The 12,694-nt window shown below is 30.6% G+C and overlaps 1 protein-coding gene across 3 annotated transcripts in view; it reads right to left on the bottom strand.

The window, feature by feature from the left end:
- The window catches only part of LOC136026169 (RING-type E3 ubiquitin-protein ligase PPIL2-like), a 90,467-nt gene extending 79,592 nt beyond the window's left edge, over positions 1–10,875 (bottom strand). For all 3 annotated transcript variants that reach the window (XR_010617223.1, XM_065702486.1, XM_065702487.1), the window contains exon 1: positions 10,773–10,875. Coding sequence is in view for 2 of the 3 variants with exons in the window: in XM_065702486.1 (XP_065558558.1) it covers positions 10,773–10,804 (32 nt within the window). In the remaining variant the exon portion in view is untranslated. The remainder of the gene's footprint in view (positions 1–10,772) is intronic.
- Between the last annotated feature and the right edge of the window lie 1,819 nt (positions 10,876–12,694).

Genomic DNA, 12,694 nt, shown 5'->3' with positions numbered 1-12,694 from the left:
TAAGTAAGTTTCAAATCATTTGAAAACAATTGTTCTTTAGCATAAAACTAATATTTAGAATTTGTCTCTTTCAGGTTCCCTTTTGAGTCAACACGGATGAAAAAAGCTTCAGGATCATGTAAGTAAGTTTCAAATCATTCGAAAACAATTGTTCTTTAGCATAAAACTAATATTTAACATTTGTCTCTTTCAGGTTCCCTTTTGAGTCACCACGGATGAAAAAAGCTTCAAGATCATGTAAGTAAATTTCAAATCACATGAAAACAATTGTTCTTTAGCATAAAACTAATATTTAATATTTGTCTCTTTCAGGTTCTCTTTTGAGTCAACACGGATGAAAAAAGCTTCAGGATCATGTAAGTAAGTTTCAAATCATTTGAAAACAATTGTTCTTTAGCATAAAACTAGTATTTGTCTCTTTCAGGTTCCCTTTTGAGTCAACACGAATGAAAAAAGCTTCAGGATCATGTAAGTAAGTTTCAAATCATTTGAAAACAATTGTTCTTTAGCATAAAACTAATATTTAGAATTTGTCTCTTTCAGGTTCCCTTTTGAGTCAACACGGATGAAAAAAGCTTCAGGATCATTTAAGTAAGTTTCAAATCATTTGAAAACAATTGTTCTTTAGTATAAGACTAATATTTAATATATTAGTTCTTTAGCATAAAACTAATATTTAATATTAGTCTCTTTCAGGTTCCCTTTTGAGTCAACACGGATGAAAAAAGCTGCAGGACCATGTAAGTAAGTTTCAAATAATTTGAAAACAATTGTTCTTTAGCATAAAACTAATATTTAGTATTTGTCTCTATCAGGTTCCCTTTTGAGTCAACACGGATGAAAAAAGCTTCAAGATCATGTGAGCAAGTTTCAAATAATTTGAAAACAATTGTTCTTTAGCATAAAACTAATATTTAGTATCTGTCTCTTTCAGGTTCCCTTTTGAGTCAACACGGATGAAAAAAGCTTCAGGATCATGTAAGTAAGTTTCAAATCATTTGAAAACAATTGTTCTTTAGCATAAAACTAATATTTAGTATTTGTCTCTTTCAGGTTCCCTTTTGAGTCAACACGAATGAAAAAAGCTTCAGGATCATGTAAGTAAGTTTCAAATCATTTGAAAACAATTGTTCTTTAGCATAAAACTAATATTTAGTATTTGTCTCTTTCAGGTTCCCTTTTGAGTCAACACGGATGAAAAAAGCTTCAGGATCATGTAAGTAAGTTTCAAATCATTTGAAAACAATTGTTCTTCAGCATAAAACTAATATTTAATATTTGTCTCTTTCAGGTTCCCTTTTGAGTCAACACGAATGAAAAAAGCTTCAGGATCATGTAAGTAAGTTTCAAATCATTTGAAAACAATTGTTCTTTAGCATAAAACTAATATTTAGTATTTGTCTCTTTCAGGTTCCCTTTTGAGTCAACACGGATGAAAAAAGCTTCAGGATCATGTAAGTAAGTTTCAAATCATTTGAAAACAATTGTTCTTCAGCATAAAACTAATATTTAGTATTTGTCTCTTTCAGGTTCCCTTTTGAGTCAACACAGATGAAAAAACTTCAGGATCATGTAAGTAAGTTTCAAATAATTTGAAAACAATTGTTCTTCAGCATAAAACTAATATTTAGTATTTGTCTCTTTCAGGTTCCCTTTTGAGTCAACACGGATGAAAAAAGCTTCAAGATCATTTAAGTAAGTTTCAAATCATTTGTAAACAATTGTTCTTTAGCATAAAACTAATATTTAATATTTGTCTCTTTCAGGTTCCATATTGAGTCAACACGGATGAAAAAAGCTTCAGGATCATGTAAGTAAGTTTCAAATCATTCGAAAACAATTGTTCTTTAGCATAAAACTAATATTTAGTATTAGTCTCTTTCAGGTTCCCTTTTGAGTCACCACGGATGAAAAAAGCTTCAAGATCATGTAAGTAAGTTTCAAATCACATGAAAACAATTGTTCTTTAGCATAAAACTAATATTTAATATTTGTCTCTTCAGGTTCCCTTTTGAGTCAACACGGATAAAAAAAGCTTCAGGATCATGTAAGTAAGTTTCAAATCATTTGAAAACAATTGTTCTTTAGCATAAAACTAATATTTAATATTTGTCTCTTTCAGGTTCCCTTTTGAGTCAACACGAATGAAAAAAGCTTCAGGATCATGTAAGTAAGTTTCAAATCATTTGAAAACAATTGTTCTTTAGCATAAAACTAATATTTAGTATTTGTCTCTTTCAGGTTCCCTTTTGAGTCAACACGAATGAAAAAAGCTTCAGGATCATGTAAGTAAGTTTCAAACCATTTGAAAACAATTATTCTTTAGCATAAAACTAATATTTAGTATTTGTCTCTTTCACGTTCCCTTTTGAGTCAACACGGATGAAAAAAGCTTCAGGATCATGTAAGTAAGTTTCAAATCATTTGAAAACAATTGTTCTTTAGCATAAAACCAATATTTAATATTTGTCTCTTTCAGGTTCCCTTTTGAGTCAACACGGATGAAAAAAGCTTCAGGATCATGTAAGTTTCAAATAATTTGAAAACAATTGTTCTTTAGCATAAAACTAATATTTACTATTTGTCTCTTTCAGGTTCCCTTTTGAGTCAACACGGATGAAAAAAGCTTCAGGATCATGTAAGTAAGTTTCAAATAATTTGAAAACAATTGTTCTTTAGCATAAAACTAATATTTAGTATTTGTCTCTTTCAGGTTCCCTTTTGAGTCAACACGAATGAAAAAAGCTTCAGGATCATGTAAGTAAGTTTCAAATCATTTGAAAACAATTGTTCTTTAGCATAAAACTAATATTTAGTATTTGTCTCTTTCAGGTTCCCTTTTGAGTCAACACGGATGAAAAAAGCTTCAGGATCATGTAAGTAAGTTTCAAATCATTTGAAAACAATTGTTCTTCAGCATAAAACTAATATTTAGTATTTGTCTCTTTCAGGTTCCCTTTTGAGTCAACACAGATGAAAAAACTTCAGGATCATGTAAGTAAGTTTCAAATAATTTGAAAACAATTGTTCTTCAGCATAAAACTAATATTTAGTATTTGTCTCTTTCAGGTTCCCTTTTGAGTCAACACGGATGAAAAAAGCTTCAAGATCATTTAAGTAAGTTTCAAATCATTTGTAAACAATTGTTCTTTAGCATAAAACTAATATTTAATATTTGTCTCTTTCAGGTTCCATATTGAGTCAACACGGATGAAAAAAGCTTCAGGATCATGTAAGTAAGTTTCAAATCATTCGAAAACAATTGTTCTTTAGCATAAAACTAATATTTAGTATTAGTCTCTTTCAGGTTCCCTTTTGAGTCACCACGGATGAAAAAAGCTTCAAGATCATGTAAGTAAGTTTCAAATCACATGAAAACAATTGTTCTTTAGCATAAAACTAATATTTAATATTTGTCTCTTCAGGTTCCCTTTTGAGTCAACACGGATAAAAAAAGCTTCAGGATCATGTAAGTAAGTTTCAAATCATTTGAAAACAATTGTTCTTTAGCATAAAACTAATATTTAATATTTGTCTCTTTCAGGTTCCCTTTTGAGTCAACACGAATGAAAAAAGCTTCAGGATCATGTAAGTAAGTTTCAAATCATTTGAAAACAATTGTTCTTTAGCATAAAACTAATATTTAGTATTTGTCTCTTTCAGGTTCCCTTTTGAGTCAACACGAATGAAAAAAGCTTCAGGATCATGTAAGTAAGTTTCAAACCATTTGAAAACAATTATTCTTTAGCATAAAACTAATATTTAGTATTTGTCTCTTTCACGTTCCCTTTTGAGTCAACACGGATGAAAAAAGCTTCAGGATCATGTAAGTAAGTTTCAAATCATTTGAAAACAATTGTTCTTTAGCATAAAACCAATATTTAATATTTGTCTCTTTCAGGTTCCCTTTTGAGTCAACACGGATGAAAAAAGCTTCAGGATCATGTAAGTTTCAAATAATTTGAAAACAATTGTTCTTTAGCATAAAACTAATATTTACTATTTGTCTCTTTCAGGTTCCCTTTTGAGTCAACACGGATGAAAAAAGCTTCAGGATCATGTAAGTAAGTTTCAAATAATTTGAAAACAATTGTTCTTTAGCATAAAACTAATATTTAGTATTTGTCTCTATCAGGTTCCCTTTTGAGTCAACACGGATGAAAAAAGCTTCAAGATCATTTGAGCAAGTTTCAAATAATTTGAAAACAATTGTTCTTTAGCATAAAACTAATATTTAGTATTTGTCTCTTTCAGGTTCCCTTTTGAGTCAACACGAATGAAAAAAGCTTCAGGATCATGTAAGTAAGTTTCAGATCATTTGAAAACAATTGTTCTTTAGCATAAAACTAATATTTAGTATTTGTCTCTTTCAGGTTCCCTTTTGAGTCAACACGGATGAAGAAAGCTTCAGGATCATGTAAGTAAGTTTCAAATCATTTGAAAACAATTGTTCTTTAGCATAAAACTAATATTTAATATTTGTCTCTTTCAGGTTCCCTTTTGAGTCAACACGGATGAAAAAAAGCTTCAGGATCATGTAAGTAAGTTTCAAATCATTTGAAAACAATTGTTCTTTAGCATAAAACTAATATTTAGTATTTGTCTCTATCAGGTTCCCTTTTGAGTCAACACGGATGAAAAAAGCTTCAAGATCATGTGAGCAAGTTTCAAATAATTTGAAAACAATTGTTCTTTAGCGTAAAACTAATATTTAGTATTTGTCTCTTTCAGGTTCCCTTTTGAGTCAACACGGATGAAAAAATCTTCAGGATCATGTAAGTAAGTTTCAAATAATTTGAAAACAATTGTTCTTTAGCATAAAACTAATATTTAGTATTTGTCTCTTTCAGGTTCCCTTTTGAGTCAACACGAATGAAAAAAGCTTCAGGATCATGTAAGTAAGTTTCAAATCATTTGAAAACAATTGTTCTTTAGCATAAAACTAATATTTAGTATTTGTCTCTTTCAGGTTCCCTTTTGAGTCAACACGGATGAAAAAAGCTTCAGGATCATGTAAGTAAGTTTCAAATCATTTGAAAACAATTGTTCTTCAGCATAAAACTAATATTTAATATTTGTCTCTTTCAGGTTCCCTTTTGAGTCAACACAGATGAAAAAACTTCAGGATCATGTAAGTAAGTTTAAAATAATTTGAAAATAATTGTACTTTAGCATAAAACTAATATTTAGTATTTGTCTCTTTCAGGTTCCCTTTTGAGTCAACACGGATGAAAAAAGCTTCAAGATCATGTAAGTAAGTTTCAAATCATTTGAAAACAATTGTTCTTTAGCATAAAACTAATATTTAATATTTGTCTCTTTCAGGTTCCATATTGGGTCACACGGATGAAAAAAGCTTCAGGATCATGTAAGTAAGTTTCAAATCATTCAAAAACAATTGTTCTTTAGCACAAAACTAATATTTAGTATTTGTCTCTTTCAGGTTCCCTTTTGAGCCACCACGGATGAAAAAAGCTTCAAGATCATGTAAGTAAGTTTCAAATCACTTGAAAACAATTGTTCTTTAGCATAAAACTAATATTTAATATTTGTCTCTTTCAGGTTCCCTTTTGAGTCAACATGGAAGAGAAAAGCTTCAGGATCTTGTAAGTAAGTTTTAAATCATTTGAATACAATTGTTCTTTAGCATATGACTAATATTTAATATTTGTCCCTTTCCGGTTCCCTTTTGAGTCAACATGGAAGACAAAAGCTTCAGGATCATGTAAGTTAGTTTTAAATCCTTTGAAAACAATTGTTTTTAAGCATATGACTAATATTTAATATTTGTCTCTTTCAGGTTCCCTTTTAAGTCAACATGGAAGACAAAAGTTTCAGGATCAAGGAAGTAATTTATGAATTATTTGAAAACAATCATTCTTTAGCATATGACTAATATTTGTCTCTTTCAGGTACCCTTTTGAGTCAACATGGAAGACAAAAGCTTCAGGAACATGTAAGTTTTAAATCATTTGAATACAATTGTTCTTTAGCATATGACTAATATTTAATATTTGTCTCTTTCAGGTACCCTTTTGAGTCAACATGGATGAAAAAAACTTCAGGATCATGTAAGTAAGTTTCAAATCATTCAAAAACAGTTGTTCTTTAGCACAAAACTAATATTTAGTATTTGTCTCTTTCACGTTCCCTTTTGAGCCACCACGGATGAAAAAAGCTTCAAGATCATGTAAGTAAGTTTCAAATCACTTGAAAACAATTGTTCTTTAGCATAAAACTAATATTTAATATTTGTCTCTTTCAGGTTCCCTTTTGAGTCAACATGGAAGAGAAAAGCTTCAGGATCTTGTAAGTAAGTTTTAAATCATTTGAATACAATTGTTCTTTAGCATATGACTAATATTTAATATTTGTCCCTTTCTGGTTCCCTTTTGAGTCAACATGGAAGACAAAAGCTTCAGGATCATGTAAGTTAGTTTTAAATCATTTGAAAACAATTGTTCTTAAGCATATGACTAATATTTAATATTTGTTTCTTTAAGGCTCCCTTTTGAGTCAAGATGGAAGAAAAAAGCTTCAGGATCATGTAAGTAAGCTTTAAATCATTTGAACACAATTGCTCTTTAGTATATGACTAATATTTAATATTTGTCTCTTTCAGGTACCCTTTTGAGTCAACACGGATGAGAAAAGCTTCAGGATCATGTAAGTAAGTTTTAAATCATTTGAATACAATTGTTCTTTAGCATGTGACTGATATTTAATATTTGTCTCTTTCAGGTTCCCTTTTAAGTCAACATGGAAGACAAAAGTTTCAGGATCAAGGAAGTAATTTATGAATTATTTGAAAACAATCATTCTTTAGCATATGACTAATATTTGTCTCTTTCAGGTACCCTTTTGAGTCAACATGGAAGACAAAAGCTTCAGGATCATGTAAGTTTTAAATCATTTGAATACAATTGTTCTTTAGCATATGACTAATATTTAATATTTGTCTCTTTCAGGTACCCTTTTGAGTCAACATGGATGAAAAAAGCTTCAGGATCATGTAAGTAAGTTTAAAATCATTTGAATACAATTGTTCTTTAGCATATGACTAATATTTAATATTTGTCTCTTTCAGGTTCCCTTTTAAGTCAACATGGAAGACAAAAGTTTCAGGATCAAGTAAGTAATTTATGAATTATTTGAAAACAATTGTTCTTTAGCATATGACTAATATTTAATATTTGTCTCTTTCAGGTACCCTTTTGAGTCAACATGGATGAAAAAAGCTTCAGGATCATGTAAGTAAGTTTTAAATCATTTGAATACAATTGTTCTTTAGCATATGACTAATATTTGATATTTGTCTCTTTCAGGTTCCCTTTTAAGTCAACATGGAAGACAAAAGTTTCAGGATCAAGTAAGTAATTTATGAATTATATGAAAACAATTGATCTTAAGCATATGACTAATATTTAATATTTTTCTCTTTCAGGTTCCCTTTTGAGTCAACACTGATGAAAAAAGCTTCAGGATCATGTAAGTAAGTTTCAAATCATTTGAATACAATTGTTCTTTAGCATATGACTAATATTTAATATTTGTCTCTTTCAGGTTCCCTTTTAAGTCAACATGGAAGACAAAAGTTTCAGGATCAAGTAAGTAATTTATGAATTATTTGAAAACAATTGTTCTTTAGCATATGACTAATATTTAATATTTGTCTCTTTCAGGTACCCTTTTGAGTCAACATGGATGAAAAAAGCTTCAGGATCATGTAAGTAAGTTTAAAATCATTTGAATACAATTGTTCTTTAGCATATGACTAATATTTAATATTTGTCTCTTTCAGGTTCCCTTTTAAGTCAACATGGAAGACAAAAGTTTCAGGATCAAGTAAGTAATTTATGAATTATTTGAAAACAATTGTTCTTTAGCATATGACTAATATTTAATATTTGTCTCTTTCAGGTACCCTTTTGAGTCAACATGGATGAAAAAAGCTTCAGGATCATGTAAGTAAGTTTTAAATCATTTGAATACAATTGTTCTTTAGCATATGACTAATATTTGATATTTGTCTCTTTCAGGTTCCCTTTTAAGTCAACATGGAAGACAAAAGTTTCAGGATCAAGTAAGTAATTTATGAATTATATGAAAACAATTGATCTTAAGCATATGACTAATATTTAATATTTTTCTCTTTCAGGTTCCCTTTTGAGTCAACACTGATGAAAAAAGCTTCAGGATCATGTAAGTAAGTTTCAAATCATTTGAAAACAATTGTTCTTTAGCATAAAACTAATATTTAATATTTGTCTCTTTCAGGTACCCTTTTGAGTCAACATGGAAGAAAAAAGCTTCAGGATCATGTAAGTAAGTTTAAAATCATTTGAATACAATTGTTCTTTAGCATATGACTAATATTTAATATTTGTCTCTTTCAGGTTCCCTTTTAAGTCAACATGGAAGACAAAAGTTTCAGGATCAAGTAAGTAATTTATGAATTATTTGAAAACAATTGTTCTTTAGCATATGACTAATATTTAATATTTGTCTCTTTCAGGTTCCCTTTTGAGTCAACATGGATGAAAAAAGCTTCAGGATCATGTAAGTAAGTTTTAAATCATTTGAATACAATTGTTCTTTAGCATATGACTAATATTTGATATTTGTCTCTTTCAGGTTCCCTTTTAAGTCAACATGGAAGACAAAAGTTTCAGGATCAAGTAAGTAATTTATGAATTATATGAAAACAATTGATCTTAAGCATATGACTAATATTTAATATTTTTCTCTTTCAGGTTCCCTTTTGAGTCAACACTGATGAAAAAAGCTTCAGGATCATGTAAGTAAGTTTCAAATCATTTGAATACAATTGTTCTTTAGCATATGACTAATATTTAATATTTGTCTCTTTCAGGTTCCCTTTTAAGTCAACATGGAAGACAAAAGTTTCAGGATCAAGTAAGTAATTTATGAATTATTTGAAAACAATTGTTCTTTAGCATATGACTAATATTTAATATTTGTCTCTTTTAGGTTCCCTTTTGAGTCAACATGGAAGACAAAGGCTTCAGGATCATGTAAGTAAATTTCAAATCATTTGAATACAATTGTTCTTTAGCATATGACTAATATTTAATATTTGTCTCTTTCAGGTTCCCTTTTAAGTCAACATGGAAGACAAAAGTTTCAGGATCAAGTAAGTAATTTATGAATTATTTGAAAACAATTGTTCTTTAGCATATGACTAATATTTAATATTTGTCTCTTTCAGGTACCCTTTTGAGTCAACATGGGAGACAAAAGCTTCAGGATCATGTAAGTAAGTTTTAAATCATTTGAATACAATTGTTCTTTAGCATATGACTAATATTTGATATTTGTCTCTTTCAGGTTCCCTTTTAAGTCAACATGGAAGACAAAAGTTTCAGGATCAAGTAAGTAATTTATGAATTATATGAAAACAATTGATCTTAAGCATATGACTAATATTTAATATTTTTCTCTTTCAGGTTCCCTTTTGAGTCAACACTGATGAAAAAAGCTTCAGGATCATGTAAGTAAGTTTCAAATCATTTGAAAACAATTGTTCTTTAGCATAAAACTAATATTTAATATTTGTCTCTTTCAGGTTCCCTTTTGAGTCAACACAGACGAAAAAAGCTTCAGGGTCATAAAATTATATTTCTGATTGTTTTTAAATAATACCTGGAAATCTGACACTCTCCATGGGAATTCCTTCCCTCACTAAAAATTTCTCTATAGAAAGTTCTTCTTACTTAAAATACCTCCTACACCAGGAAAATTCCCCCAAACAATTCTGTTCTAACTAAAATTCCCTAAGGAAAATTTCTTTGCAGAGGATTTCAGGTAAAAAATTGTTCTTGGCATGCTTTCATTTGAGAAAGCATCACAATTTCATGGAAATTTATCATGCAAATACCTGCCTCTAAATATAACATTACTTCCATAACTTTTTAGGGTAATCAGTTTGGCAATTTTTCAAAAAAAATTGAGTATTCTAATGGAACATTTCTTTAAAAGATGTTTTTAGACTGTAGCTTCTTGTTTTATGTCTAATAGCCAACTACAAAAATAAAATTCTTATATGAAGCAAAATCTAAGCTTCATTAAGTTACAACTGCTATGCAAACATTAAACCTGATATATATCTGTTTAATAGGTCTTCTTTTGACCTAAAACTTGGCATCTCAGTACACTTGGCATAGGCCTAACATGTGAAACAATTTTTTGACTGTAGAAACAAGAATTGTTATAAAACATTCAAATTTGGCAACTTTAGCTCTTTAGAAGCAGACCCTAGGGTACCTGGAGAAATCTGGGGAAGGTAAACAGGAAGGGTGTGCGAAAGCACAGGATGGTTGGCCCCCAACCCCCCATTGCACTTCCTGGCTGAAGGGCCAAGAAACGGAGATCAGCACCGCCGGTAGGGACTGTAAAGTCTAATGCCGTATCCTTTACCTTTTTTTTTTTTTTTTACCTTGATATATAGTTTAGACCCTGTATTTGACCATTAAAGGGGTAAGTAAAGGCATACATTTGATCTCTAGGGAGTAAATTGAAATGCATTTAGGAAAAATAAATGTAAGTAAGATACCCCTGGGCAATGCGTACCCAACAATTGTGAGTTCAAAGGCTTGAAATGGAATTTGCAAGGGTAAAAACAGCAATGAGTTGCCTAGGCTTTTGGAAATATTACTAGGCAAATGAAGTAATATATTCTTCTTTGAGCAGCAACTTCATTGAAAAATTTTATCTGATTATTTTTAAAGAAAGATGTCATCTATGATTCTCACAGTTTGTCCTTTTGATGTTGCTTCTTTCCCATTTTTGTTTAGAAACAAATAAGCTGTTAAAATTGTCTTATGCAAATACTAATTGTCAAAAACTGCCATCTTTAATTAAAAATTAATTTCTTTAGGTAGCGATAAATACCTTGAATTTCAGAGGACGAGGTCCGAACAACCCTTCATGCGTCGGATAAGGTTTGAAAGTCGAAAGTAAGCTTACATGTCAGTAAAGCAATTATCGGGCTATCACGAATAATTCCTATATAAACTCAAATTAAGTCTTTTTTAATTGCCCTAGACTACTTTGTCAAAAATAGTTAAATCCGAAAACAAATTCCCAACATTGTTTGGTGACTATGCGCTAACTCTACTCAGTGAAGTGAGTTAAGGATATTCAACTAGTGTTCGATGGTCAAACCATCATCAAGCTTAAAGACCTAGGCGTTGAGGAGGGAACAATTTCTTTCATTTACGGAGCAATTTCTGTTAGTTTTAAGTTTTATGTTGCTCCTTAACTTCAGTAAAAAAAACTTGTTCAATTATTTAATTTCTGAACGTTTTTCGACCAATTTCGAATTTCACTTCCCGTACGTAAAAAATTAAAAGGAAACTTGCATATTAACTTTGACATAGGCTATTTATTCTTCCTGTGAATGGTCGCTCCCTTCTCAATATTTTACTATTTACGTTAAAGCTGTTAGCACTTTAAAAAAGCTTTTAATTAAACGGTCCCGTGTCTCAGTAGCCGCAACCACTCTTAAGAAATTGAGACAAACAGCCAAACTTTAGCGTAAAGAGCAAGGTATTGAAGAGGCGGCAACCCTTCTTATTTGGAATAATTTATGTTTGTTTTTACTTTTAATTTTTCTCCTTATATTCAGTTAAAAAATATGTGTATTTTTTAATTTAATTTCTGACCGTTTTTCAAATAATGTTTGTAAATCTGGTTCGTCCTCTATGAAATATACCACCTACACCCCCCTCAAGGAAAACACCTGTGGAAATTTCATCCAACTTAAAGTTCAGCCCCCCCCCACCGTCAAATCCTTCCAGATAGTCCCAACATCACTAACCTCGCTGAAAATCCTCTTTCCCAAAAAATTGCTTGTGGATGATTCAGCCTGAAAATTCTGCTTAGCGCTCTTTCATTTCGATAAGACTTCATGTTTTAATGTCTAATCGATCTCTTGATCACACCAGAAATGCCCTCTTCCGTGGAAATTATTTTCCCACAATCAAAACACGGAGGAAATAGACCCGAATAAAGCCCCCGGAACAACTCCGCATAAAAGATTTGGAAAAGAGAATGTAAGACAATTACAGTTTTTTTTTCAAAAAATAATTTCAACAAAGAAAGAATCGTTAACAAAGACAATTAAAAAGAATTTCATAATTTTGTCAAATCACACCCCATTGTAACATTGCCCCTGAAAATTAATCCCCCGGGAGTTTCCTTTCAAAAGGAAATACTCCCTATAGAAATCCACCCCACGCACATCCTCCCCCACCCCGAAAATGTCTATATACTTCCCAATAATAAATACTAGACGTAAAAAATTGGTAGATTTCATATTATACTAGTCTCTCCCCATGGACTCAGGGGTGTCATTTTACACGTAAAGACATAGTCACTTGATTTCTCAACTGCTCTGAACAAAATGGTTGTCTCAAAATTTTGATCAGATAGCTTTTGGAAAAAATGGACGTAGGAGGGGGCACAGATGCCCTCCAATCTTTTTGATCTTTTTACAAGTGAATTAGAACTTTAACTTCTGTTCAAATGCAACCTCTCCCGATGTTTAAGGACCATTATTTCAGTGCGTTTATCCATGGGAATAACACACATATATATAAAAAAAATAAACACGCACCAGATCTTCTTCTGGCAAAAATATCAAAATTCCACCGTTTTTTTATTCAGGAGCTTA

Source organism: Artemia franciscana, chromosome 4, assembly GCF_032884065.1.
Source record: "Artemia franciscana chromosome 4, ASM3288406v1, whole genome shotgun sequence".
Taxonomy (NCBI): Eukaryota; Metazoa; Arthropoda; class Branchiopoda; order Anostraca; family Artemiidae; genus Artemia; species Artemia franciscana.
The sequence above is the reverse complement of the archived record's forward strand: the minus strand, read 5'-3'. Positions and strand labels throughout refer to the sequence as shown.